The 27,884-nt window shown below is 37.9% G+C and overlaps 2 protein-coding genes and 1 long non-coding RNA gene across 3 annotated transcripts in view; all 3 read left to right on the top strand.

The window, feature by feature from the left end:
• Positions 1 to 14,561, top strand: part of LOC115925099 (very low-density lipoprotein receptor-like) — a 31,456-nt gene extending 16,895 nt beyond the window's left edge. Inside the window, exons 6-9 of the mRNA XM_030988292.1 lie at positions 12,879 to 13,311; positions 13,499 to 14,118; positions 14,324 to 14,502; positions 14,553 to 14,561. Of these exons, the coding sequence (XP_030844152.1) occupies positions 12,879 to 13,311; positions 13,499 to 14,118; positions 14,324 to 14,502; positions 14,553 to 14,561 (1,241 nt within the window). The remainder of the gene's footprint in view (positions 1 to 12,878; positions 13,312 to 13,498; positions 14,119 to 14,323; positions 14,503 to 14,552) is intronic.
• Positions 9,380 to 10,235, top strand: LOC115925215. Its single transcript, XR_004064602.1, has 2 exons — positions 9,380 to 9,792; positions 10,164 to 10,235. It is a non-coding gene; the product is annotated as an uncharacterized LOC115925215 (long non-coding RNA).
• A 6,037-nt stretch (positions 14,562 to 20,598) lies between the features above and the next one.
• Positions 20,599 to 26,325, top strand: LOC105444969 (F-box/LRR-repeat protein 7-like). Its single transcript, XM_030988285.1, has 6 exons — positions 20,599 to 20,626; positions 21,653 to 21,867; positions 22,708 to 23,006; positions 23,817 to 23,990; positions 24,894 to 25,026; positions 25,819 to 26,325. Exons 1-6 carry the CDS (start codon positions 20,599 to 20,601, stop codon positions 26,323 to 26,325), a joined length of 1,356 nt encoding a protein of 451 aa, XP_030844145.1.
• The last annotated feature ends 1,559 nt before the right edge of the window (positions 26,326 to 27,884 follow it).

Below are 27,884 nucleotides of genomic sequence, written 5' to 3'. Positions count from 1 at the left end.
GGTAGACAATTGCCTCAGCTACAACATATCGAAAATTGGGAGAAAAATTATCAATATTTACAGAGATAAACTCAATTTTCCATAAATATGCTGACGTCATAATATGCAACTTCGTATTTTGAGTTTGAAGGCCATTATGATGACGTCAAAATTTTTGAAATTGCCAAATGAGACATGAAATCATATCTCCAGCTCATACTTTATCCAAATATGAAAAAAATTGTGGTACCCGAGCATCCCAAAGAGCTATAGTGGATTTTGTATAAGCATGTTTTGCCCATATATGCTATGTATTACATGAGCTCGCGCGCACGGACATTTATCTTGAATGGACGCCCATTCCGTTATTAATAATCACAAAGAATAAGCATGAAGACAAAAAATAATGCCGATTTTTATGTTGCATACGGCAATAAACCGGCAGATTCAGCAAATAACTTCAAAGCGAGCGGATGACTTTTCTATACTCTCGTGATCGAGATATACAAGATTTTTTGCATCTTCTTTCTAATGTAAACGTATATTACACCATTGGAGTTATATTAAAAAAGCATCAACAATCAAGAAAAAATACGTGGATATAATGGGAACGTACACAATAAGTCTGATCCTGTCGGGATTGTTAGCCTGTATATTTTCGGCCGTGAACGGTGAGTTTCATTTCACAATTTTTGTTTGCAACTTGGTCCAGACTTGGTCTGGAATTGTTAAGATGTACATAATCGGTTAATTTTCATAACATTTTGTCAAATCGAGTCTCTGTAATGTTCTAGAACTCATGTAAGTAATCTTGACAATTTATTGGCGGTAAAATTAGGGTAAAAAATTATGCCTGAATAGGCTGTTCTCAATTCACTCTCAAATTCAGTCTAACGAAGTATCCGCATGATATCCCAGTCAAAAGATGCAGATGGATGAACGTGACTATCAATCGGTTCATAGATTAACTTTTTAAACGTTAGATCTAATATTAAAGTTATTGAAAAGTCTTGATTTTAGTTTGAATATTTTATTTGTTATTTTGTATCACTTTCTACGTCTTATTTTTTTCTATGTAGAAAATCTGTGTGGAGAAGATGAGTTCCGATGCGACAACAACATGTGCATCCCAAATTTATGGAAGTGCGACAATGAAGACGACTGTGGAGACAATTCCGATGAGACAGTGTGTGGTAAGTTTGAGGAAAACTTAATTAAGTGACGATAGCCTTCGGACAACCCTATCACTTCTTGATTTCGTCAAGATTTTTCTTTCTTTATTATTTATTCGTCCATGAATTTGTTCGAAGGATATCTCGAGAATGGATAAAGCCATTGCCGTGAAACTTGGCCTGAAGTTAGATCCTATAATGAACTGAGAACTGCGTGACTTTTTTTTGACGCCGGGGCATCGTGACGTCATCATGACGCCATTATGTGAAATGTCCTAAATGGTCGTACCTCAGCCATGCAATATCAATTTCAATTCAAATTTGGCATCAATCATGCTCAGGTCATGTGTCAGAATTTCAGCCCACGCGCATGCGCCTGTCCCTTCAAATGCGCGCGTATGCATGCGTTAAAGAAAATATATTTTCAAAAATAGTGCTCGAAACCCTAAACCAAGTAGTTTTCTATGCGTTTTAAACGAGACCTCCAAGCTCCGCCATGTTGTACTGATCCATTAGAAGCCAAAATATGCCCCACTAAATAATTCATGACCCTTATAAATTATGCATTTTGCATTCATTGCATTTTCCCCGACCCCCAACATAAACAAATCCTCTTTGTGGGCATCCCTTGAACTATAATGCCTGGCCATTCAGAGGATTTTTACCTGTTGGGAACCGGGGGGGGGGGGTTGCAATGAATTATTGATAATTTATTGTATTTTCTTTGTGTTTTTTTATTTGTGGGGGCGGCGACGTACCCTAGCCCCCGCTGCGTACAGTCATGATTCAGTAGCTAAGCAATGGCCTCGTTACTGTGAGGCCCCATAATAAAACCGTGTCGATCAACTATATTAGTGTCCTTTTATGAGGCATTAAAACGTATTACTGTCAGTTATGACTTAAGGACATAGGTCCCCTAGTTGATTAGCATAGTAGCACACGCTTTAGCAGTCACGCAAAACAAACACTCTCGCAAATTATTATTCAATAAAATCTGAGAATGTATACTATTATTTAAATCTATTAGAAATAAATCATTGTCAAAATCATTCCATAAATTGGGGTAAAATAATTAGTCCACTTTTTTGACCAACAGTGTATAATGGCAATGGTATCCGCTTTTAAAGAAGTCTTTTGTGACGAAATTCAGATGGATTTATATCATGGTTATTGATAATTTTTAATGCAGGCCTATGCATTGGTAAAAGTATACCATAGACGAGAAACATCTGAAACATCAAAACGTAATACATTGTATCTCAATTATTTCAAGTTTCAGGTATTTGTGGTTGAAATTACTAAAATATAAAGAAAATCAAATAAACGGCATTTTTGTATTTTACAGACAGTGGTGTTACATCAAAAAAAATTAAAAAATTGCGCTCGACTTTTATGTAATGAAACTCTTCATTTCTTCATCACATTTTTAAGACTGCTGATTTAGTTATTATTTACCACAATGTCATGTTTCAATGATACTTTCCCGATACACACGCGGTTAGAATTACAGGTCAAGTTGTTGAAATGATACCTACCTGATGGTTAAACGTCCTGGTAGTTGATACTCTCAGATATCTCCCTATTCTCGTGATCTTTTGTTATGCTGGAAGAAGAAACCAACCTGGCCGGTAACCAGGAAAAGAAACGTGAATACTAGTATCATATGAATACCAAAGTAATGATGAAGTGATCAAAAGGCAGTCTTTCCATATCTTTCCACAATTAATGCATTTAGAGGGTTGACTTTCAAACCTTCATACATGTACATACATGTACAATATATGAAGTAGCCATAATGTAATAATCTACAAATCCTTTACAGATTATAGAGGTAGAATTCAACATGACTACAATTGTAATTAAAATATCATTGATTAAAAGGACTGATAGATCCTTATCACTAAAATTTCAAGGAAAATCTTTCTGCTCAATTCTCAGTTTCGTCAAGGTCCTTTAAGATGGTCCATCAACGATTAGTTATTAGTAATCTTTAATTATTTGAAAGTTGACAAGATGATGAACTTCATTAGCTTTATTGAATGTGTTATTCTACAAACATATGATATAAATAATAAATAAATATCATGTAAATATTCAAATTTAAATCTATCTCTACTCTCCTCTTCCATAATATGGTGGTGGCCTCTTTTAGACAAGGTCCCATGTAGATGTCTTCTGCATTTATCACTAAAGTTGTAGCCTAGTTTCCAGAAGAAAGGACTGTACATAGAGGTAACCCCAGTTTGTTGAATGAAAAAATGAACCTTCATTTCAAATCTCATTAAAATCTGTGAAACCTTCCTAAGTTATCGAACGGAAACCACATTTTTGGATACATTATTGGCTATTTTTGCATATGTAATGAGCTATGACATTTGACCTTTGACCTACATATTCCAAAATCGAACTTAAGCTGTATTCTGATACAATATGGCCCTACCTTCACATCAAATTTCATTATAATCCTTCAAACATTACTAAATTTATCGAACGGGAACCAACTATTCGAATAATTAACTTTTTTCACCTTTTTAATGAGCCATGACCTTTGACCTTTGATCTACATACTCCGAAATCGAACCTTGGCTGTGTTTTGATACCATGTACCTTCATATCAAATCTTCGCATATATAAATAGGTATTTTCGCATATTTAATGAGCTATGACTTTTGACCTTTGACCTTAATACTCCGAAATCGAACATGATACACTGTACCTTCGTATAAAATTTCATTAAAATCCGTCAAACATTACTAAAGTTATCGAACGGAAACCAAATTTTTCTAATAATTAGCTTTTTGGTTTCCGTCTCATAACTTTAAGAATGTTTGACGGATTTTAATGAAATTTGATACGAAGGTACACGGAATCAAAATACAGCCGGAGTTCGATTTCGGAGTATGTAGGTCAAGGTCAAAGGTCATAGCTCATTAAATATGCAAAAAAGCTAAGCATGTATCTGAAAATGGGGTTTCCGTTCGTTCACTTTAGTAATGTTAGACGGATTTTAATGAAATTTGATATGCAAAAATTGCTTTTTACAAATTGCTTGTTATGTATATGAGAAAAAGCTACAGTATTTATATATGCAAATGTAGTTTCTGTTATACCTATTACAATAAAGTTTATTTTCAGATCTTCTCACGGGTCAATCCATAAAGTATTATAAACTTTCTGTACATCCAATCCCCAGGTATTAGTAGCTTCCTTGCCTAGTAATATAATAGTTTAGTCTAATGGATGTAGCTTGTTCTAACGTATACAGGCCATTCGTACCCGGCGAGGGGACGCTATACGCTTTGCGTTGAGTTGTTTCTTTTCTTACACAGTTATTCTTTGAACTTGTCCAGAGACTATTACCGTTTTTGTGTGGTTTGTTCCTTAACCATTGTATTTTAACTTCTTCACTGAACAGAGACCCCGACCTGCTCTCCTAGCGAGTTCAGCTGTGGTCCTGGTATGAATTGTATTCCCCTGACATGGAGGTGTGATCGTGATGTAGATTGCCCATCTGGAGCTGATGAGCACAATTGCGGTAGGTCTAACTCTTTTGTTATAAAGGAGAATCCTGAATTTTTCTGCCTAATGTACACTGTTGGTCATAATGGTGGAATATTTATTTTTACCCCAGTTTAGGGAAGGATTTAAAAAAATTATTTATTTCTAATAGATCTAGATAATGACATACATTCTCAGATTTTATTGAATATTAATTTGCGAGTGTTTGTTTTGCGTGACTGCTTAATCATTTGTGTGCTACTATGCTAATCAGCTAAGGGACCTACGTCCTTAAGTCATAATTGACAGTAAAGAGGATTAATGCCTCACAAAAGGGCACTAATATGTAGCTGATCGACACGATTTTTTTCATGGGGCCTCACAGTAACGAGGCCATTGCTTAGCCCCTGAATCATGACTGTACGCAGTGTTTGCTAAGGTACGCGGCCCCTTCCACAAATCCCCCAAAACGAAGAAAATGCAATAAATTGTCAAAAATTCATTGCATTTCCCCCCGGCCCCCAACAGGAAAAATTCCTCTGTGTGGCCTTGCCTTGAACCATAATGCATGGCCCTACAGAGGAATTTTTCCTGTTGGGGGCCGGGGGAAAATGCAATGAATTTTTGACAATTTATTGCATTTTCTTCGTTTTGGGGGATTTGTGGAAGGGGCCGCGTACCCTAGCAAACACTGCGTACAGTCATGATTCAGGGGCTAAGCAATGGCCTCGTTACTGTGAGACCCCAGAATAAAAATCGTGTCGATCAGCTTTAATAGTGCCCTTTTGTGAGGCATTAATCCTCATTACTGTCAATTATGACTTAAGGACGTAGGTCCCTTAGCTGATTAGCATAGTAGCACACAAATGATTAAGCAGTCACGCAAAACAAACACTCGCAAATTAATATTCAATAAAATCTGAGAATGTATGCCATTATCTAGATCTATCAGAAATAAATAATTTTTTAAAATCCTTCTCTAAACTGGGGTAAAAATAAATATTCCACCATTATGACCAACAGTGTATATTGTTATTGTTGTAGCTTGCTCAAAATGTTTAAACATCGTGCATTTGAAAATGCTTTGTTAAATGGAAGAAATTAAATGTGGTTTAAACAATGCGGATAATGGCAAGTTTTACATGAGGTTCGGGAAAAACTGCAGATTTTTTATATCAATTTATCAATAAAAGATGTTGTTGTGTACTATTTGTTCCCCTTCTGTTTATCTTAATCTTTATCTTATCTTAGATGCACTGACCTGTGCGTCTAACCAGTTCACCTGCAACAACTACAAGTGTGTTACAATTAGTTGGGTCTGCGATGGAGACAACGATTGTGGGGATAGTTCAGATGAGATCAACTGCCCCAGTCTAACATGTGCCCCACACGAGTTTGAGTGCACAGGCACCAACGCAACCACCTGCATTCCCTACGGGTTGAAGTGTGATGGGGACAATGATTGCCGCGATGGATCTGACGAGTCAAGTACCCACTGCTCAGGTCCTACTGTGCCATGTTCTGCAGGACATTTCCAATGTACCAGTGGCGAGTGTGTCCATAATTCATGGAAGTGTGATGGAGAGAGGGACTGTTTCGATGGATCAGATGAAGATTCTTGTCGTAAGTTGACCCACTCTTTTATCTTTCTATTTAAAAAAAAATCCCTTAAAATTCCAATGTCATAACCTTATTTAGAAACTCTTAAAGGCTAAGTGCACTCCAATAATAATTTGCTTTTAGTACATGTAGATGCTGAGAAACAGAGCAAAATAAATTTGAGTAAAATCGGATAACTAATAAGGAAGTTATGAATTTTTGTATAGTATGAAATACTATGGAATTTGTATCATATTACGTGCATGACATTTCTCAAAATCTGTTATGAACTTTGAAGAATTGATACCATTTTCTGAATGAATTATATTAATAATCATTGATTTTTATATAAATAGGTTATCAAAAACAATAATCATGATTTAACTGAAGAAAAAAATTATTCTATATTTGTGCATCCACACAAAAACATATTACTATCGATATAACTTGGATACTGGTGTGAGGAAATAAGACTTTTAGGGGGGAAATGGAAATTTATATTATCAATATAAAGAAAACAATTAGTGGATAGTGAGGCAATGACGTCACAGACTCATTGGTGAGTTGCAAATTTGTTTCGTGATTTTCATGTCATTAAAAACTAAATAACTTTCTTATTAGTTATCCGATTTTGCTCAAACTTCTTTTGATTTGTTTGTGTGATTTTTTTGCTTCTATTGCAAGTAAGTTATTTTTGGACAGGACTTGACCTTTAATCAAAATGATTGTAGGATAGTGTTAGTCCAGAACCAATGAAAAATGAAACAATTTGCATATATTATGAAAGGTGACAGTCTTCCTCATGGGATTTGAAATTAACCAAGTTATTTTTTTCCCTGACAGCACCTATTACACTGAGCCCCTGTGCTGCCGGTGAACACCAATGTGACAACGGTATTTGTATTTCGGGAGACGTGGAATGTGATGGTACCCAGCAGTGTGCTGACGGTAGTGACGAAGCAAACTGTAATGGTGAGTAACAGCATGTCTTCTTATACATTATTCATAGTTATACTAAATTTTTGTTGGAGAATTAGTCATATCTTGCACTGTCTATTGAATGCAGATTGATGGTTAGATTAGATAAGGATCGACCTCTATTGAGCTGGATATAAACGAATAATGCAAAATTAGAGAATATGAAAACAGCTAAATGGTAAATATATATCTCGTTTACAATCATTGTAATATAGGATTGGGGCAGAATATTTTGTTTTCCATGAAGTTAATACCCAGTTTTTATCTTCCTACACATTGCCTGCAGAGTGTAATCCAACCACTCACTTCAAGTGTTCCAACTCTACCTGTCTGCCAATGTTACGTGTGTGTAACGGCATCCCTGAATGCCCAAACAAAGAAGATGAACCAGGACAAGAAATATGTGGTAAGCACTGGATTACTGATTGGGGGGGGGGGCAGTTGACCCCCTAAATAAAATTCAAACGTGGTTTATTTCTAATTCGATACCAGTGATTGATTTACAAATGTTGCTGAAATGACATGATTTTTCGGGGTTTTTTCTCTCACCTTTGCCCATTATGCCGCAGGCGGCACTGCCGGTGGGAGGGAGGGAGGAGTGAAGGGAGGGGGAGGGGGGCACTGTGCCCCCACTTTCTCAGGTACCTCCAAAAAGCCCATGTTTACATAGGACAAGTGCCCCTTTTCTTTTCTAATAACTGTCCTTTTTCTCTCTTTTCATCTCTGGTGAGAACGTCTTTTCAGGTGCGAGAAATTCCCTTTTTTACCTCTGATATTTTTGCCCTTTTTAAATTTGACTCGTGCCCCTTTTCCTTTTAATTGGTGTTCTTTTCCCTTCTTAATAAGAACCCTCTTCCCTTTATCTCCAATGCCCCATGTTCACCTATAATAAGTGCATCTTTTTCTTTAACAGATTCCCCATTTCCATTCTCACAAGTGCCTTTTTCATCTCTGTTGAGTGTCCATTTTGCTTTTGATACGAGCACCTTTTCTTTTCTAATATATTTCATAATTATTAGAATTTATAAATTGTTCTCATAAAGTTCAATACATCAATGATGACTATATTGAATAGCCAGTTAAAAGCAGTGGAGAGACATTTTTATACATCTAATCAGAAAGGAAGTTTAACAATTTTGGATGTCATAAAACTTTGTTTTGCATGTTTCATATTATTAGGTATAGCACACCAAAAATAAGTACAACAAACACATGTTATTTGATGATTGCAAATGATCAAGCTTTGTGAAAGCTTCAAAACACAAAAAACAGAATTGAAATCGGTCAATGCGTTGTGATTTTATACCATTTTTTTGAAATCGCAAAATTACCGAAAAACCTGCCAGAAATGGTCAAATTGGCAAAAATGGCAAAATTCGCCAAAGTTGACAACTTAATTCATCACTTTCTTGGACAAAAATAATAAATTAAATTATCAGACACTAAGATATCATCTTTGTGGTAAAAAATACCAAAAAGAAAATTCATATATCTATTACCGTTTTGAAAACAGAAGCCAACAAAATAAGTAATTTTTGCCATTTTTGCGAATCTGCCTAATTAATATGCGCATAATTATTAATGAATCAAATAAAAACCGAACGTGATACATCAGTGAAACCTATGTATATCAGACAGGTATGGAAATATATTTCATTTGAAATAAAGAAAAATCATGAATATTCATCATCAACATGATGCCCTCCACCTTAACGCTGTTCCATCAATGGTGTTTGGATAACGGTCTTCGCATCAACTCGTCAAAGTGCAAATCGATGAGAGTGTCCTTCTCACGGACTGAACTTCCACCTTTGCATCTTGAGTTAGATGATGCAACTCTGCAGGAAGTGAAAGAGCTCAAGCTTCTGGGTGTCATACTGCAGCATAACCTACGTTGGGACAGCCACGTTCGTGATATCCGACAGGAAGGGCATCGCGAAAATTCTACATCATTCGGGCCCTGAAGCGTTATCGCGCCCCTGTGGAAGATCTTCTCACAATTTACACGTGCTACATTCGACCTGTGCTTGAGTACTGTGTTCCAGTTTGGAATTCATCCATAACATCTGAACAGGCCAATGATATCGAGAGAGTCCAGAGAAGAGCCCTCCGTATCATTTTTCATGATCGATACCACAGCTATGAACATGCCCTCCAGATTTCAGGTCTACAATCCCTCTCTGACAGAAGGGAACATCTTTGCCTAAGGTTCGCAGAATCGCTCTACAAGCACTTTCGCGACTGGCTTCCAGAGATGCAGACCACGAATCGACGATTGAGATACAGTGAAAGATTGAGAGACTTTAGATGCCGAACAGAAAGACTGAGAAATAGCACTCTTCCTTACTTGGTAAGGACTCTGAACGAACATTTTTTCTGATACTAATAATTTTGTATGTTTGATACTCACTCTCCTGTAATATAGAGTGTAATGCACTCCTTGTGGGAAGTATTTGCCAGTAATTGTGCAATAGGTATTTAATCATTGAAATTTTTTAATCAATTTTCAATTATTTCATATTTAATTGTGAATTAAAATTTATATTAATAGCATTGAATTTTAAAGGTAAAGACCAGTAATGGTCATGCGATTGCATTGTGAAAGAAACGTTGTGGAATCGATCAGAAAAGGTTGATCATCTAGTATCTAGCATCTGCAAGGTTCTGGAATCATCAAAATGATAAGAAATTTGGCCCATTCTTCGTAAAGTTACAAGCACTATACACAGAAAGATGTATATGGGACTACCCTATCTCTCTCACACGACCATGAGAGAAATAAATTTACCAAATATATGAATTAGTAGGCGGTTTCCCGGCAATTTTTTTATCATCATGTATTAGTCAAAACATATTCTTTCACATGATTGGTAATGAGAGCTTCCATTTCATTTTTTGAAATTGGGGCGTTACCAATACTGGTCTTTACCTTTAAAGAACGAGCAATACTTGAATATGAATGAAATCACACCGATCACCTAGTATTTAGCCAGTGCAATATGTGTATTTTAATTTTTTTAAATTATCAACAAATTTCAATATTCTTCGCGAATTTTCAATGTAATTCACTTTATTTCTTAATCCATCATGAAATTCAATTCCAATATTTCCGATATCATGTTTTACCAATGACACAAAATCAACCCTTCGGCATGCCAAATTCGTAATGTATGGTTTTAATGATTAATTTCAATAGTTTGTTTTTAGAATGTTTCAGTTAATATTGTCTTGCTTATTAATTGAAATTAATAATAGTTGCCATAATAACTGTCAGTTGATCACTTTTATTTGAATTTCAATGTTGATTGCGTAGACTGCTTTAATATATTATTGTATAATTGCTTTTATTATGTATATACATTGTAAACTGTTGTAACCATTGTAATTCAGTCTTTGGACTGCGAGAATGGATAATTATCAATAAAATCCTTCAATCAATCAATATATGCAAATTAGGTCATTTCAGCTAATTATATATTCGCGCACTCATTATGCAAATTAGGAAAGTCAAACTGTTCATCTTTTTGGCATTTTTTAAATCATATATTCATAGATCATATTTACACCAAATATTAACCTAAAATTCAAAAAAAACATTTGCAATGCTAATAAAATATGGCGATGGAAATTACTTGCATCACCGTCACAGCTATTTCCTCATGTGTTTCAATAATTATTAAGAAAAACCGATCATATGATAAGAATTTGTAGACTTCCAGCTACATCACATTTTCACATCACATCACATCACAGGCTATTTAAAAAAATGTGAGAAACCATTCAACAGGCCGTAACATTTCACAGGGACTGAATTTCAGAGTACCAAAAAGTTTGGTGGCCCCAGTACAGTTGTGGATACCTTGAGTGTAAATAACAAATTGATTCAATGAGTGAAACACATGAGGATATTGCATTTTTGTAGGGGAGTTTTATACATTGAGGTGCATTTTCACCACGCAGAATAGCAGTGCGAGTCAATGGGTGATCAGCGGGCAATGTCACACATGGCTGAAAAGACAATATTCTAATTAAATAATTTCACATATATCCCACATGCCTATAACAATGAATCTACACAGAATTGTAGTTAAAGGCATGCTTGAAATATATGTAAAATTAAAATTAAAAAATATTGTTTATTTTTTTAAAAATAAATTTACAAAAATTGCTATTTCTACCAACTGACTGCTGTTGTGTGTGTGTGTTCGCGGGGCAGACTGTGTGCACAGGCAGTGTGATCACCCTAATATTATTGTACTCTGTTTCTTCTACTATTGTAATGCTGGTGGGAAGCATATTTCCACATTGTGGACGAAATTAATCAATATCAATATCAATATTAACTGTCCTTTTCCCTTTTGAACAGTGCTTATTTTTCCTTTCTTCATAACACGCACCCCTAATTCAAGGCGATTTCGAGTCCCTTTTTCTTTAATTTTTCCTAAAGCTCGCTCGCTACGCTCCCTCGCATTTATAAATGTTATAATTATGTTACTTATAAAAGAACTTTTCAGTCTTTCTTCATTAAATTGTGCTTGATACCCATCAGGGTTTGTTTTTTGTCTTCTTTATATGATGTAATTTTTCGCACTGGGACCTCACATATTTTAGAATTTTGGCTCGCTCGCTTCGCTCGCTCGAAAATGAATATTCAGACCATTACACCCAAATGCAAAGAATGTTGCTTAATTAAGCTGTATCTTGTACCATGTAAAGAAACAAACAAATATTGATATCATCCCTGGTAGTGTAATCATGACGATGTAGGGGTATACAGTATATACCAATGTCTAAAAATGGGGTATGTTTTTTGGATGTTTCCCGTTGTAGGTGCCCCTTTTTCCCAGAAAGTGCCCTTTTTGGTTGTTGCCCCCTTATTCTAGAAGACGCTACGCCGCCCCTGCATCATGCTACTTGGTGGTGATGCGGATTATGTTCCGACCCAAAAAAAAGTTTTTGCTCATTACGCCACTGGTGGGAAGTATATCAATTGAATGAATTACAAATCAGGAGGTTTCTATTGGACATTTTAACTATAGATACTTCATCATATACAAATCCGCACTACAAACAGTGGAGGTTACGCTGTTACGCGTGTGGACGTAATAAATGTTGACACTACTTTGACTTGAACAGTTTTGCAGTTTAAAACTTTGTATACCAGTTGTTTTTGTCCAACGTGAACCTCCATCATTATTAGTGAATCATGCTTTATGACATCAAGGTTTTTGCAAAATTAACAGGGACGATCTGATCTCGTATGAACACAGCCAATGGCTGTTCTCCCAATCTTGTTCATATGTGGTTTAAACACGGCTCCAAGGATGACATTAAAGTTAGCTTCATGAGAGAGTAATCATCTGAATACCAGCAATAAAATATATACACAATACGTTATCACCGACCTCCCTGTCACATGACTCGATCAGGTCACATGACCAAAGGCCTTGATACGATTGCTTAATTATAACAAGCAAAACAATAATCAGCTAAACTTGGATTTAAGTCACCACATCATTATTCCTAAGTTAAAATTTCCAAAAGTCAAAAGTAAATCAAAAAATTGTGTGGAGGGTTGGAGGTAGACTATTGCCAAATTTAATTTTAAATAAAAACTTACCTTTTTTCTTCTTCCATATTTCTTCTTTGTAGGGAGGAATGAATGCCTGACAAACAACGGTGGCTGCAACCATACGTGTCTTGACCTTGCCATCGGTCATGTGTGCACCTGCAATGCAGGCTACGCTCTTGTGAATGAGACACAGTGTGTGGACATCAACGAATGCAAGACCACACTAGGTATCTGCAGTCAACGGTGCTACAACCTTCCGGGATCCTACAATTGTGACTGTGATGAGAACTATACCCTGGAGCACGTCAACGGCCGTGGGCACTGCAAGGCCAATCCGGAGTTTGGTGTCCCAAAGCTTCTCATTGCCAACCGACAAGACATCCGCAGCTTTGACCCTAGTACATCTTCTGAAGATTACATCGAGAGGTCTCTCCACATTGCGGTGGCTATTGAATTTGATTCAGCATCAAATACCGTCTTCTGGACAGATGTCGGACTCGAAGAAGTGGCCAAGTAAGTAAAGGAAAATAACATTTTCTGCAATATCTGATACAATACATGTGTTTAAAATGAAGGTCATAAAGGATTCTTTAGGATCAGCTTGGAATGCCCTTTTTGTGAACATCAATAACAATATTAAATGATTTTATGTGGTTCGATGGCATAGTGATTTAATACTCCTCTTTTGATCTTATTACAGAACCCAGCTGCAAGCAGAGAATGAAGTAGAACCTGTGATCGTGACTGACAATGTGAAGACTCCTGAGGGTATTGCTGTGGACTGGATCAACAAGCTCCTATACTGGACCGACACTGGCATCGACAACATCGTTGTGTCCAATTTTGAAGGCACCCGGCACACCGTTCTGATCTCCAGCAACCTTGACCAGCCCCGAGCCATCGCTGTGGACCCAGAGTCTGGTCTCATGTTTTGGAGTGACTGGGGATTAGGGGTGATCGAGCGTGCTGGCATGAACGGACAAGGACGCACCGCCATTGTGACCGAGGGCGTGTCTTGGCCCAACGGATTGACCCTGGACTACACTCTTGATATGCTCTACTGGACCGACGCCAAGGAAAGCAGCATCAGTTGCGTGGATTTCATGGGTGGAAACCGGCGAGTGGTAGTGGCTGGACAGGATCGTATCTCCCATCCATTCAGCATTGCTGTCTTTGAAGATTACATCTACTGGACGGACTGGACCAAGGAGAGCATCGAACGGGCTGACAAGTTCACTGGCTCTAACCAGACAACTATCCTCTCTGGAGTATCAGATGCCATGGATGTCATCGTTGTTAATCCTCTCAGACAGGCTCCTCGTAAGTATTATTTCCTCTTCCACGAGTTCATATTTTACTTTCAGCTTTTGAATATTGCCAATGCAACCTTTTTAACGATTTGTTGTTCTTGTTAAAATGTATTGTTCATAGGTTTTATTGAAAGTCCGACTTTTTATCTGTCAAGACACACACATTTAGATCGATGTGTAATTTACGTGGCACTCTGTTCTTTGTTTACCAACAGCTGCAGGGGAAGTGCCATGTGCCCAAGACAACGGAATGTGTTCCTACCTGTGCGTGGCTTGCCCTCGGGTTAATGGTCCGGCTGACTACTCATGTCTCTGCCCTGTTAATGTATCGCTCACCGCTGACGGACACACATGTGAAGGGGATGAGCCAACCCCAAGTGTCCCTCAACCTTCTGTGCTTTCCACAGCCCTTCCACCCACCACCACCACCCTACCTCCTGTCAGACCCTCTAAGCTGACCATGGCTACTACACCAAAGATAGTCGAGGAGACACCGACGATTGTCGCGCTATTCACCGCAGGCGGAGGAAATGTGGTTACATCTAGCTTATTGGCCAACACCCACACGATAGTAGCTGTTGTCATCGGTATCATCCTGGTACTACTTCTCGTCGTCCTCCTTATCTTCTTTGTGCTCTACAAGTGAGTTGAGCTTCATTTTACCAGCCATTAAAAGCATTCTTATTTCAAAGTATAGTGATGATCCTGTAGTACATAATGGTCAACAACTTGGATAGGATTACTCCATGAATCTATTTCCCAAAATGTATTTGAATGCATAAGTAAAATGTGAATTGCAGCTAATGCATTGAACTAACGGAATTTCTTAAAAGTAACTTCTCTGATATGATTACCCAATGAATCAGATACAAGTAGAAAAGGAAAATTCAACTATAGCTTTTTTGTATCATGTTCATAATTTGTCTTAATATTTGAGTTAAAGGTCTAGTAAGATTATTGGTTAACAACGTGCTTTCTTCTGCACTTTCAGGAGGCACTCCAACCACAAGAAGAGGACAAGGAACTCACAGTTAATGGTGGTCTTTAATGGATAGGATCCAATACCGGAGTAAGCCCGCTGAAGCTGTCCGGGACCTAGGGGTAGTCATCGACAAACATCTATATCTTCGTCGCCACATAAATTTGGTGTGTCGCAGAGCTTCGTTCGCCTTAAGAAGAATTGGTGGTATTCGCCGTCTCCTTAACCAGAAGACAACAGAAATACTGATCCATGCGTTTGTCACATCACTGCTGGACAACTGTAACAGTCTTCTCTTCGGCGTGCCGGACAAAGACATTTCCAAACTCCAACGAATTCAGAACTCTGCCGCCCGTCTTGTATCTATGTCAAGTAAATACAATCACATTACTCCCATCTTAAAGGAGCTCCATTGGTTACCTATTCCCGTACGCATTCACTACAAAGTTATCCTGCTCACATTTAAAGCAATCCATGGTCTTGCTCCTACTTACCTATCCTAGTTGATAGCCCAATATCTACCAACCAGATCACTCTGATCTGCCTCGCAAAATCTGCTAGTTGTAAATAGAAGCAGAACCAAATCTTTTGGTGACAGGTCGTTTGAATGTGCTGCACCAACCCTTTGGAACTCTCTTCCTAGCACTCTACGTGCTCAATCAAGCATAGACATATTCCAGAAAGAACTCAAGACATATTTGTTCAACATTTCCTTTTAATTTTGTACTGGTTCCAAAGGGTTGGTGCAGCACATACCATCTTTGTGACTGACTGAATGCTGATGTTTATTTATCTATTCATATTTATATTGTTGTATTGGGCCTTCCCCACCATTATAATAATTTTCAAATATTACATGTATCACCTTTAATAGAAGCTACTTTCGATTTTTCTAATGTATAACGTATGTCTTCTTACTTGTAAGCATTGATTATAATTATATGTAATTATTTTTATATGTCTTTATTTCTATTGTCTTCTACATTTGTAAAGCGCATTGGTATAATTAAATGCGCTATATAAGAGCTAACTATTATTATTATTATTATTAAAAGACTTCAATGTAAATTTACGTGAATGAATTGAAAACAAATTATATTCAAGTTGCAGTTCCAAATGCGAAGTGATGTAAAATATTGATTTAAATCTGATATTGCCGAATATTTTCATAATTTTCTTTTTGTTCTTAAAGATGTACTGCGTGAAATTTTCTATAATTGGGATGATACAATTACAGTGCAGCACATGTAAATATGTTAAAAAGCGTAATGAATTATCCAGCCTCAAAAATGGACATAATATAACAATATTTTGTTGGTAATGCCAAAGATGGGACAAATCAAATCTTGATTATTGGGAAATGAACTCAGCAATATTGAGGTGTAGTGATCACATTAGTCTTGTTCAGACTGAGGCAAGTTACCCTGGTGTAAAGGTCGTGTGAACAGCTAGTCGTGGTAAATATGGTGAGGTGGGTGTAAAGGTCGGAGTAGTGACCGTCTGAACAGGGACATTTCCCTGGTCTGAACGACGATCGTGTTAGCTACAACTACCTTTACCCCGGCCTATTTGCTCCTGGACAAATCCAGGAGTAACTCGCTAAAGCCCCCATCACACCAAACTAGTTCTCACTACGTTTTTGGAACCGGGGGGGTAAGCGGACACTTTTTTTTGGGGGGGGGGGGGGAGTCCAAAAAAAAATCGCAACGCCTCAGCCAGCCGAAAAGTCGCTCAGTGGGGGGGGGGGGGGGGGGGGGGGGGGTAAGCGGACACTTTTTTTGGGGGGGGGGGGGGGAGTCCAAAAAAAATCGCAACGACTCAGCCAGCCGAAAAGTCGCTCAGTGGGGGGGGGGGGGGGGGGGGGGGGGGGGGGGGGGGGGTAAGAGGACACCTTTTTTTTTTGTCTCGAAATTTGAAAATTTGACATTTTGCTCCGTTGGGGGGGGGGGGGTAAGGTCACCTTTCTTAGGTCAGCTAGGGGGGTATTTTTTTTTTTTTTTTTTTTTTTTAATAATTAAAAAAAAAAAAAAAAAAAAATCCAAAGGGGGGGGGGGGGGGTTTAGGGATTTTTTAGGGGGGTTTACATACATAAAAATACCAAAGGGGGGGGTTTAACCCCCCAAACACCCCCTGCGTACGCGCCTGGGGAAGGGTGCTCTAAAACTTTGAGCCTGTTCAAAATTAATTATGATTTAACTTGTTTTAATTTATGATCGAATTTGATATTTCTTTTATTCCTTACAAAAAGCCTTTGATTCATCATTCCTGGACCGACAATAAAAATGATTGATTCTTACTGTCTGAATGTTACTGTGGTCTTTACGAAAAGTGGCAATCTATATGTTAAAACAATCAAGCCTAAACGGATAGTACCAAACGCACATGTGTGAGAGAAGCAAGCGTCACACTCTTAGGTGAGTGAGAACGCTCAAAGTGGTCCAGGAAGCGGACTTCTGGACCGCTCCAGAAGTCCACCTTGCGAGGTGGTCTTGAGGAGCGGGTCTTATTAAGAGCGCTCCAGAGCGCTCTAACGTGCAATGTGAACGGAAAGCGTACTTTGAACGGAAGTGAGCTAATGACCTTCGATGCGAAACATGTAGTACGGTACATACGGTTTGGATTCCGCGCGCGAAAAAATTGACCCGCCTACCTGAGCTGCCATAGCAACAAGACCACTTTGACTCGTGGAGCGGTTTGAGCCATAAAAACTGCTCGGAGTGTGAACGCTCGCAAACCGTTCCTCAAGACCCGTTCCTCTGGAGCGGTCTGGAGCGGTCTAACTAAGACCACTTTCAAAGTGAGTGAGAACGGGGTCCAAGATAGACGCGAAGCTCACCGTCTAAGCTGTTTCCACAAAATGTTACATGGCCAGCTGGACATAGATGCCCAAACACACATTAAACCTTAACCAGATCGTAGCAGACGCGGGCACTCAAGTCAGTTCGAAATACCATTAACCAGATTAGATGTATACAAAAACTCTTCTTTTTTTTCCACGCACAACCAGAGCATGGAATGATCTCGATTCGACATTAGTATCCCTGACTGACTCAGCAAAGTTTAAAGTAGCACTCCTTCCGAAATAAGTCCACCCTCTGCCACCTCGACCTCCAGTTTAAATTCCACTAGGAATATTTTGGAGGAACAACAACCAAGTACCAAGTACCAAGTACCAACTCTCCATAATTTGCGTGTCATAATGTCTTGCTATGTTGTTAACCTTTATTACATTCACACTCTGGTGACAAATGAGGCAAAGTGGTTTACCTTTCTCTTTTATGAAGAAATACTTCAGAGACCAATTTGATTTAAAGTTTCTGCCTTCATCAGAAACTTTCCTTTTCTTCGCAGGTCTTGAAGTCGATGCCATGTTGGTTGTTATTTCAAACAAAATCAAGGAATAATATCCTAACTTTATAAGTTGTACAATGTATACCTTATTGAACGCGGTGTAAAGGGAAGGGGAATATCCAGGTTACGATTAAGATTCATGAGAAAATTGAACAGCGGGACAAAAGGGTTGTAAGTTTCAAGACAAGCATGGCATTTCAAACATATTTTTCGATTCACAACATGTATATTTACAAACGTTACTGCGTGCGAGAATTACAAACTGAAATTAACACGGCGTTAATGTATGAGAGCCAATATCTATGTTGTGAATGATGAAAACAAAAGAAATGCAGATAGCCAGGGGACCTCGAGGGCCGCTGGTTGGCCACCCGTGCTCTTGTCTGTTCGTTTGGCAATAGGACTAACTGTCTTCACCAGAACAGTATCCAGACGTTGTGTATCCGGACAGTTTGACATTTTAAACTGTTATTTGAAGAAGCATACTCGACAATATTATAAAGGGCATATATTAAATGATGTTAAATCAAAAGGCAAAGATGGTGGCTTTATTTTTGTTAGGCGTCCGCGGATATTCCCCCCCCCCCCTCATACTCCTGTTAATAGGGATCCGGCCAGACACATGCATAACTATCAAAGGAGTACCAAAATAAAATTTCCTATTCAAACTCCACACCACACTGGTAAACCTTATGTTAGGATTTCTTTGTTTATGGTAGAGTTTCCAAAATTCGCACACTTTTCAAGTCAGATTTTTTTTTAAATAAAAAAACACGTTTCATTCATTCCAACCATAAAAGACACATTCAACAGTCATAAAGAGAACAATGCCCAAATTTGAGAAGATGGTTTATACCCTAATATTAGGTAATTTAAAATTCCCCCATCCCGCACTACTTGTGGATGATGGTAATAATGAGGATGATACTGATGATGACGATGATTATAAAAATGATAATGATGACAAAGAAGATGATGATGATGCTGCCGATAGTGATGATGGCGATGATGATGAATTGAAAATGATTGATAATGAAGATGAGAATTAATGATGCTTGTCAAAGACTTTGCGAGTGCGCGCATCTTTGAGCAGACAATTTGGCGCGCTGTCTGGTATGCATTTTAAGTGATGCTGAACGCGCATCAATAAATTGGAGACATTTAACGGTTTTCTTTTTGAAAAAAATAATTTGTCTAAGGCTTAGGGAGTATTACTGCTTTTGATATTGAAGGTCTTCATTTTCACATTTTTGCGTAATGGTGAGTGCATCTTTTATTTATTTCTTCTTTAAAGAACTGTTATTCTTGTGATAATTATAATACCAAGACGTCGTGTGTCCGGACATTTGGTTAAAACAGTAATTTGAAGAAGTTCATAGTCTGGTCTAGACTAGATCTAGAGTCTAGATCTATGCATTATTTCACAAATATTTCAAGAGTTATGTTACTGTTAGAAAATATTAAAAAGGACAAATATTCATGATGATTGATGCTATTTGGTGAATACATTCCGTTAAATCAGAAGGCAAAAGAGAAGAATTTATGTTTTTCTAACTGTAAAGACATGGAACAACCTACAACAAGCAACCATCGACCAAACCTCCCCGCTCTCATTTAAAAATGCAGTTACTAAAGAACTTTTTTCCAAAATGTAATCGTCCACCCTCCCCCACCTCCAGTCAAAACTCTTCTTCGGAGTATTTAGGAGGAAAAGAATCCAAGATCCAAGACACCCAACCACCATCAAATAGATCTAGTCTAGCACCCCCCCCCCCCCCCCCCCCCCCCTTTCAGCATAAGTCCGGTGTGTAAAGTCAATACGGGTAGATCTAGATCTTTTTCTTTGTTACGAGCCGGAGATTTTGGGAACACGCATGCGGTCCCTCCGTTCCCGGAGTTGGGGGTGGGGGCGGCCTCCATCATAAGCTTTGGGAAATATTGTATAGACCTAAATTGATGGGAGTTGTGTGTCCGGACGCTTAAAAATTTAATCCCGTCACTTTTGCCTTTAAAAAAATATATATATAGGTCTAGACTCTAGGTCGAGATTAAATCGAATAGCACCATAATTATAATCATAAAAAGTCGTCCTTTATGATATTGTTTAACATAAGTCTTGATAAATTAATTGCTGGTTTAGATCAACTGTCCGGATATATCATGGGTGCCATCCTCAATATAGACCTAAGTTAGATATATTCTGTTTATACACGGTGTGTGTCTGGACGGTAATTTGAAGATGTTTACAAGCAGTATGTCATAAATCTTTTAAGACTTATGATAGGCAATAATACAAAGGATGCATTATTGAAATGGTAAGTGCTATTATATGCATACCTTTCGCTAAATCTGATCTAGGTAATTATGAAGAATTAAATCTTTTCATCTGGTGCAATCTCTAATAATAGTTTAGCGAATGTTTCATGAAACTAAAAAAAAGTCTCTAACTGTACCTTCTTCTTTTTTGCCCATTTATTTCTCTAGTTTTGTTGCAGCAATCAGGCTATGGTTGGCGTCTTCAGGCCAACAAAACTGCATTTTAAAGAGAGAGCGAAGAGAATACAGACAAAACGAAAGACAAAGCGAAATTATAGCATTCAAGGTAAACAAAATATTTTAAAAAACTCGAAACGTACAAGATCGAGTTTTGTGGAAAAATTATGTTAGTAACAAAAGCGATATTTCAACATTCTCAGACAACTCCTAAATCTTTTTACTTTTTCACTTTTTTTTTTCTTTGTACCCCATTTCATGTATCTCTTTATCATGATATCTTTGACTTTAACTGATATTTTCGTATAAATGATGGATGTGCTCCTTCAATGAGTTTGAATAGTTATGACTGGAATGAAACTAGAATAATTTTACTAGATATCGTTGTTATCGCATTTTGGAAACATCATTCTCCGTTGTAATTGCTAATAATCGTATATTTAATAGTGGATTCCTTTCAGAGTTTTTCATGTGTGCCTGATCTTCTACTTACAACAAAAAGATGCAAGAGAAGTTCAAAGAATTTTTGGAGAACAGTATTTAATGAAAAAATAACACACCACAATTAATTCTTCTTCTTTGAGGAGAATAATCATTTCATAATTGACAAACAGAAATCACTACTTCACTGCATCAGGAAACCAATATTATACTGAATGTTATTCTCTTTGTAGTTAATACTGAAAATCGTTATCTGCTCTTTGTCTCGCTTATTCACCAGACAATGACATCATCTCATCTGCTGAGCTAACCAGTGACAATGGTGCAATCCTCTCGGATTTATCATGCTGTTTGTCTCCATCTCTTGACGACCTACCGGATGAATTATTGGTGAAGATCATCGGTTTCATACACCCTCTCAGCAAGACGTTTGCTCATCTGCGAGGAACGTCAAACAGATTGAATGACGTCATTCAAACGTCATGCTTGTTTAAGGTATAACGAGAATAGGAATTGAAATTTACAAAAATGATTTGGAAAAATGTGGACATTTTAAATCAGATTGCCACTTTGCATTCGATTCTTTGCATGTGAAATCTCTTTCTTTTTCTTTTTCTAATCGTAACTGCAAATTAACCTCATGAGAGCCAGTGGCATAGCGGTGAAGACCACCCCGCCCCCTCTCACACATCATCAAATTGTGAAAAGAAAGAAATAAAGAGAGAGAGGCAGAACAGGGAGAAAGAGAGGGAAATGAACGTGAAAAGAAGACGACACAGCCCCTAAAAGATTTCCAGGATTTGAAATATGAATTTGAGTTTAAATTTGAATTTATTTATAATGATACAAAAGATTGTAATGGCGCCAAATTAATTTGACAATTAAGGCTCAAGGCGCAGCTTGTGCAAAAGATTAATAATAAATAAATACAAAAATGCAATAGGAAAGGTACAGACATGAAAGGTAATGTAATCAATTATAAGCTAAATTAAACAGATATTTTTAAGATTGTTTTTTAACACTTCGTCAGAACTGCTATTTTTAATCCATTAAGAGAGAGTATACACAGAAAACAAACTATATAACATATTACATCTAGAAACAATATTATAGAATTGCAATAGTTTAGTTACATTATTGAAAATTGAACAAATTTGATAATTTGGATGTCATTAAAGGTATAACAAAAAAGTGATTAATTCTGTGTGACATTTAAAATTGAAATAGTTGTTCTTTTTAAAATCATTATTGCCGCTGCAACTCTCAGCATTCTTGTTCTGCCTTCTACCATGTTACATCTCTTCCTGTCCTAATGTCTATAATCTTCACCACCAGACGACATCGATCGACCTCTCACGTAACCGTCCCTTCGACTTCGACGTCCTCTCATCGACCACGGCCCGCTCAACCACCTCCCTCACCACACTCAACCTCTCACACTCCGATGACGTCAGTGATTACGTCATATATCAATTGGCCAGAACGTGTGGTCAGTTGAGGACATTGGATGTATCTTACTGTCCATTGCTGACCAACTGTGGTCTGCGTGTGCTAGCTAACCTGGTCAAACTGGTCAGAGTGGACATAAGTGGATGTCCAAACATCACCTGTCGAGGGGTATACATGCTCGTCAAGTAAGCTACTTCTCTTCAGCATGTTGTATGTTCTTTCTTTGAACAATTTTCGATTATCTGTTAATTATCAGTTTATTTATTTATTCAATTATTCATTTATACATTCATTTATCCATTTATTAATTTAATTTATCTATCTTTTCATCTATTTATGAGGTCATTTTATTTATTTGTTTGTTTATTTATTGTTGTTGTTTATTTTCCTATTGCTTTGGACAATATCGTGAATAGATGTAAATAAGTACAATATTACGTCATCATCTTTAGGCCTCGTTTGCCGGTATATACAAGATATGTCAGCAGGATCTCCTAATTAAAGACAAAAGCAGATTTACGAGAGACATGCAGGGTGAAAATGAACAGCAATTGGAGCCAAGAAATGGTCTTTTGATAGTTTAGGACCTCTTTAAAATTTAAAATTTTAACTAAAATCCTTCATTGGTTGTCACTTAGTATGAAGTGTTTCGCTGGATGAGTAAAACAGAACGATTACCTCCTATTCAGGATGATATAATTGATAGTTGAATGAATGAATGTTGGTGGTTATTTTACCTGACTGCTAAGAAAGCATAAATGCTTGGTAGTAAGCAACCAGATGGCCGACGGCTTAAGGTCCTCTCCGAGGGACCTGGTAATGAGGATTAATGCCTTACCAAAGGGCACTAGCGCATCGACTTGGTTTCGAACTCGGGTCACCGGATTACGAGACCACTGCTCTACCGACTGAGCTATATCTACCGACTATAGATACATTATTTGAAAATTTTACTTTGTTTGACATCCTCCGCCATTTCTGCTTTTCTTCGACAGGTGGAGCGCAGATAGCCTGGAGGAGCTGATCATGAACTCGTGCCTTGGTCTTCGTAATGACCCACACAAACTGCTTCATATATCCACACATGGGAGCAGACTGAAACGACTTGAGATGGCATGGCACCAGAGACTCGTTAAGATTAACCCCCTCACTGTCATTGATCTAGACAGGTTCGTACTATATAGCTGATGGTTGATGTGATTGTTATCCGGGTTCATATTTGTGTGGATTCGAGGTCTATACCTGTCGTTAACATCAAGGGTTTTCTACTGACACTACTTCAGAATTACTTACAGCCATTATGCTGCTCACAATATCGACAGCCATGTCCCACAATACATCACCAACTGCATGGTGCTTGGGTACAGGAACCGGTAGTTACTCTATGTACGTCTCCACCGAAAGATGGTGCAATTAAATTCCTGACGTGATAAAAAACGGATTATCTTACTACGTGTGATGACATTTTTCGCAAGTTGGAATAACTTTTATAAACTTTTCCCGAGATATAGACTTTCAGGTTGTTCCTTTCCGGGGCAGACTGAGACTTAAATTTGGTTAGAGAATTTCGATGCGACTGGCCCAATCAAACTATAAGTCCATGCTCTGTTCGACCGGCCCTCAGACAACAATACTGACCCTCAAGCCAAAATATCCATCAGCCCATGGGGATAATTCACCATTACCAGTCCGCCCCTTGTGTCTTTGTCAATATAACAGTAAGAATGTTGAATATGTTGCCATCCCAAGCAGGCAAGAGTTTTCGTGAGGCCTTTATAGCATCACAATAATTTTCAACTGATATCTTTCAAAGATGAGTGAAGAAACAAGATAAGATCTACATTTTAAAATGAAAGATACATTTCGATTCTCTTGTACAGTATACCACCTTCAATGAAGCGTATAAATTGCATGCCTTTTAAAAATGTATGTACATTATTATCAATACCAAAATGATCATAACTTCATTTTGTATAAACCAAACTCTCCCTCCCAACATCTGATGCGTTATTCGTGAACCTACATTATATTTCTTCTAAAGTTATTTATTTCTCCGTTTCCTGTGGATTCAGATTAACAGAGCATCTGAATGATCTCCTTCACTTGGACATTAGTCATAGTGGATGCAGTGATGAGGATATGGAAGCCATCATGATGAACTGTACGAAGCTTGTTACACTCAAGGCTAGAAACTGCTGCATTCATGTAAGTTCACTCGTACTGAAATATTTACAAGCCATGATTAATGATTAAAGAATAGCTCTATATTATTGATAAAAAATAATTTTGTTGTAACCTCTAAACTAGTAAACGAATCTTGGAGACACAAAGGCCTGAATTTACAAAGGAGGTTTGTCGACATACCTAGATTTATGTACGTCATATGACGCGTTTCAATGCGTTTGAGACCAGACAAAGATTCAGACAAACCTTGGTCAGAAACGCGTCGAAACGCGTCATATCACGCACATAAACCTTGGTTTGTCGACAAACCTCCTTTTTGAATTTGGGCCATTGTGTTTCCTTCCTCTCTGATATATAGCCCATTCAGAATAACTGTATACAAAACTCGATTAAAGAAACGACCTTTAATTTTTTTATTTTTTTTTAAAATCATCGTTTCGCGAAAGGAGTGGACAAACTAGTGAAACTGTGAAAGTGACTTTATTTTACTTTTCTACGCCTCTCCCCAATAATTTTACATTCATCTCCCCACCCCCTGCCCCTCCCCTCTCCCCCTTTATATTTTCCTTTTGCAAGGTTGTTATTCGTCATTCTCACTTTTTGTCTTTATTTTTTTTCCAGGGTGGGGTGCCTCATATTGCCATGAAGTTTTGATAATTATCAAAGAGCGTCGTGGGTGTCATGGGTGAAGTACGCCCCAATTACTATTTTCTTTCAGTTATTGTCATTTGATAGGTATTAGTTGATTAGTTAAATGAAAAACAAAAATGAATTGCATTGTAATTTATTTTAAATGTTTCTTTCTGTGATCAGGACATTGGGTTGAAACGCATCGGTGAATGGCTACCAAGCCTGACTCATCTCGACATCGCTGACTGTCACGACATCACCGACAGAGGACTGGAATTCATCGGACGTGGTTGCTCACTCCTCGAACACGTCGACGTGTCACGGTGTTTCGACATCATTGGTCCTGGTGTCGACATTTTAGCGAGTGCTTGCCTTCATCTTCACACGGTGATCGCCCGGGAATGTTTTGACATGACGTCGGCTACAATCAACTACATCTCACTCCACTGCAAACACGTCCGACATCTTGACGTCGCCTTCAACCTCTGCGTTACTAATGAAACGATGTCAGGAATCGCGGATGACCGTGGTCCCGATGAGCCTTTGGTTGTCGTCACAGAAGGATGTCCTAATGTTCGTGGTCGTCACAGAGGAAAAGGTCTGGAACCCGGTGATCAACATCGCTTTCGATTTGTCGATTGGAAGGGAAAGGACAATGATGATTTCGTCATCTGGGAGACATCTGTTTGACCCTTGACCCAAATGTCGTTACCAAGCTTACTCTCATGGGCGTGGTCACGAACTGTGTATCTACGTCATGAAAGCAGTTATTGTGCGTGCGTTCCTTGATTTCAGGGAAGGCATCAGAATGGTCTGCAATCCATGCCTCTCTTTTGAACTTGAGTATGTATTATAGCCACGATTAGATTATTCAATACTAAATCTCAATACGTATACCTTTGATTGATCCCTTCATACCAAAGACATGTTATCGATGTTATCAATAATCAAAGACAGAAAAACCGGGAAAAAACGAAGATTTGATGAGATGGAAGAGAAAGAAAAAACAAGGAAGGAGGCAGAAGTGACGAATGCCTAAACAAAAACAAGAAAACGAGTTATGAGATTGCTACGCCAAAGAGAGATAATCTTTCCCTTTATGACATGTGAGTCGAAAGAACTGTAGCTATAGGGGGAAAGGAATCACAGATCAAGTCATTCATTCGCAAAGTCCGAAATTAAATGTTATCGATTTGCTATAATTTTGTTGATCAATGGCGATATATCAAGTATTCTAAGAAAGGTTAGAAGATTATTTCGATAAAATAATCAGGGTTGTATATTTGACAGTATTTAAAATGATAATTTAAATCACGTAGTAACCATCTGAAATATATTGTGATTTCTTTTGGGAGATGGGAATATGTTGTTTATTTTTTTTTTTTTAACCATGCTAAATATTTATTGGATTTCCAGTTGTAGTTCATTTTCATGTTAACTTTCAAGACGACCATACACTATAAGTAACCACCAAACTTGATTGGATTTTTGGAATCGGCTACAACTCGGTGGACAGGAAGTTGATGATTTGTGCATCATGTAGTTTTATTTTAAATAATCTTAGTTTAATTTTAAATAATCTCTATCACCGCCTTGAAATAAAAATCGATGTATTCTTTCGTAATGTCTATATTCGTATCATCTGGAGAGCGAGTGAGGGCGTTCTAAATAATGATTGGCAGGGGGGTTCAACTCCGCTTCTGCATCCGTCTAGCCATGGGGAGATTTTGGAGGGTCAAAAGTGCACGCTGCTTCCACTTATCGTGTATTAGCCTATGAAGACGACAAATGTTTAGTGCACCAGCGAAATGGGGATTTTGGACTACGGAGGACATACTGTGTATGATCGAATCTCTTTGATGATTGGAGTCCTGGGCCCCCGTCTTATAAAGAGTTGATTTCAAGTGCAACTATGTACTTCAGAGATAGGGGACTGTAAACTTCCGATTGATCACAGGACTAGCGATTGGATCAATCGCAACTGTTTATAAGACGGGGCCCAGAAGTTATTCCGAAGGACCGGCTAGTCATGCCGTTCGACGTATAGGTGTAAAGGCCGCACCAAGTTCATCGGGCCGATTTTAGTCCCGCCCCCATGCGGTTTTGATAAATCGATGTGTAAGCTCAATTGCAAATGATTAATTTGTTCACATTGATTTGAATAAGTCTATACGATGATATTTCTGTAAATATTGACTTTGATATTCCCCGTAGGCGATTAACATTGAAGGCATCAGATTTAAGATATT

The sequence above is a fragment of the Strongylocentrotus purpuratus genome, unplaced genomic scaffold (genome assembly GCF_000002235.5).
Source record: "Strongylocentrotus purpuratus isolate Spur 01 unplaced genomic scaffold, Spur_5.0 spur5_contig_840, whole genome shotgun sequence".
Classification (NCBI taxonomy): Eukaryota; Metazoa; Echinodermata; class Echinoidea; order Camarodonta; family Strongylocentrotidae; genus Strongylocentrotus; species Strongylocentrotus purpuratus.
Note: the sequence above shows the minus strand (reverse complement) of the source record. Positions and strands in the feature narration are given on the sequence as shown.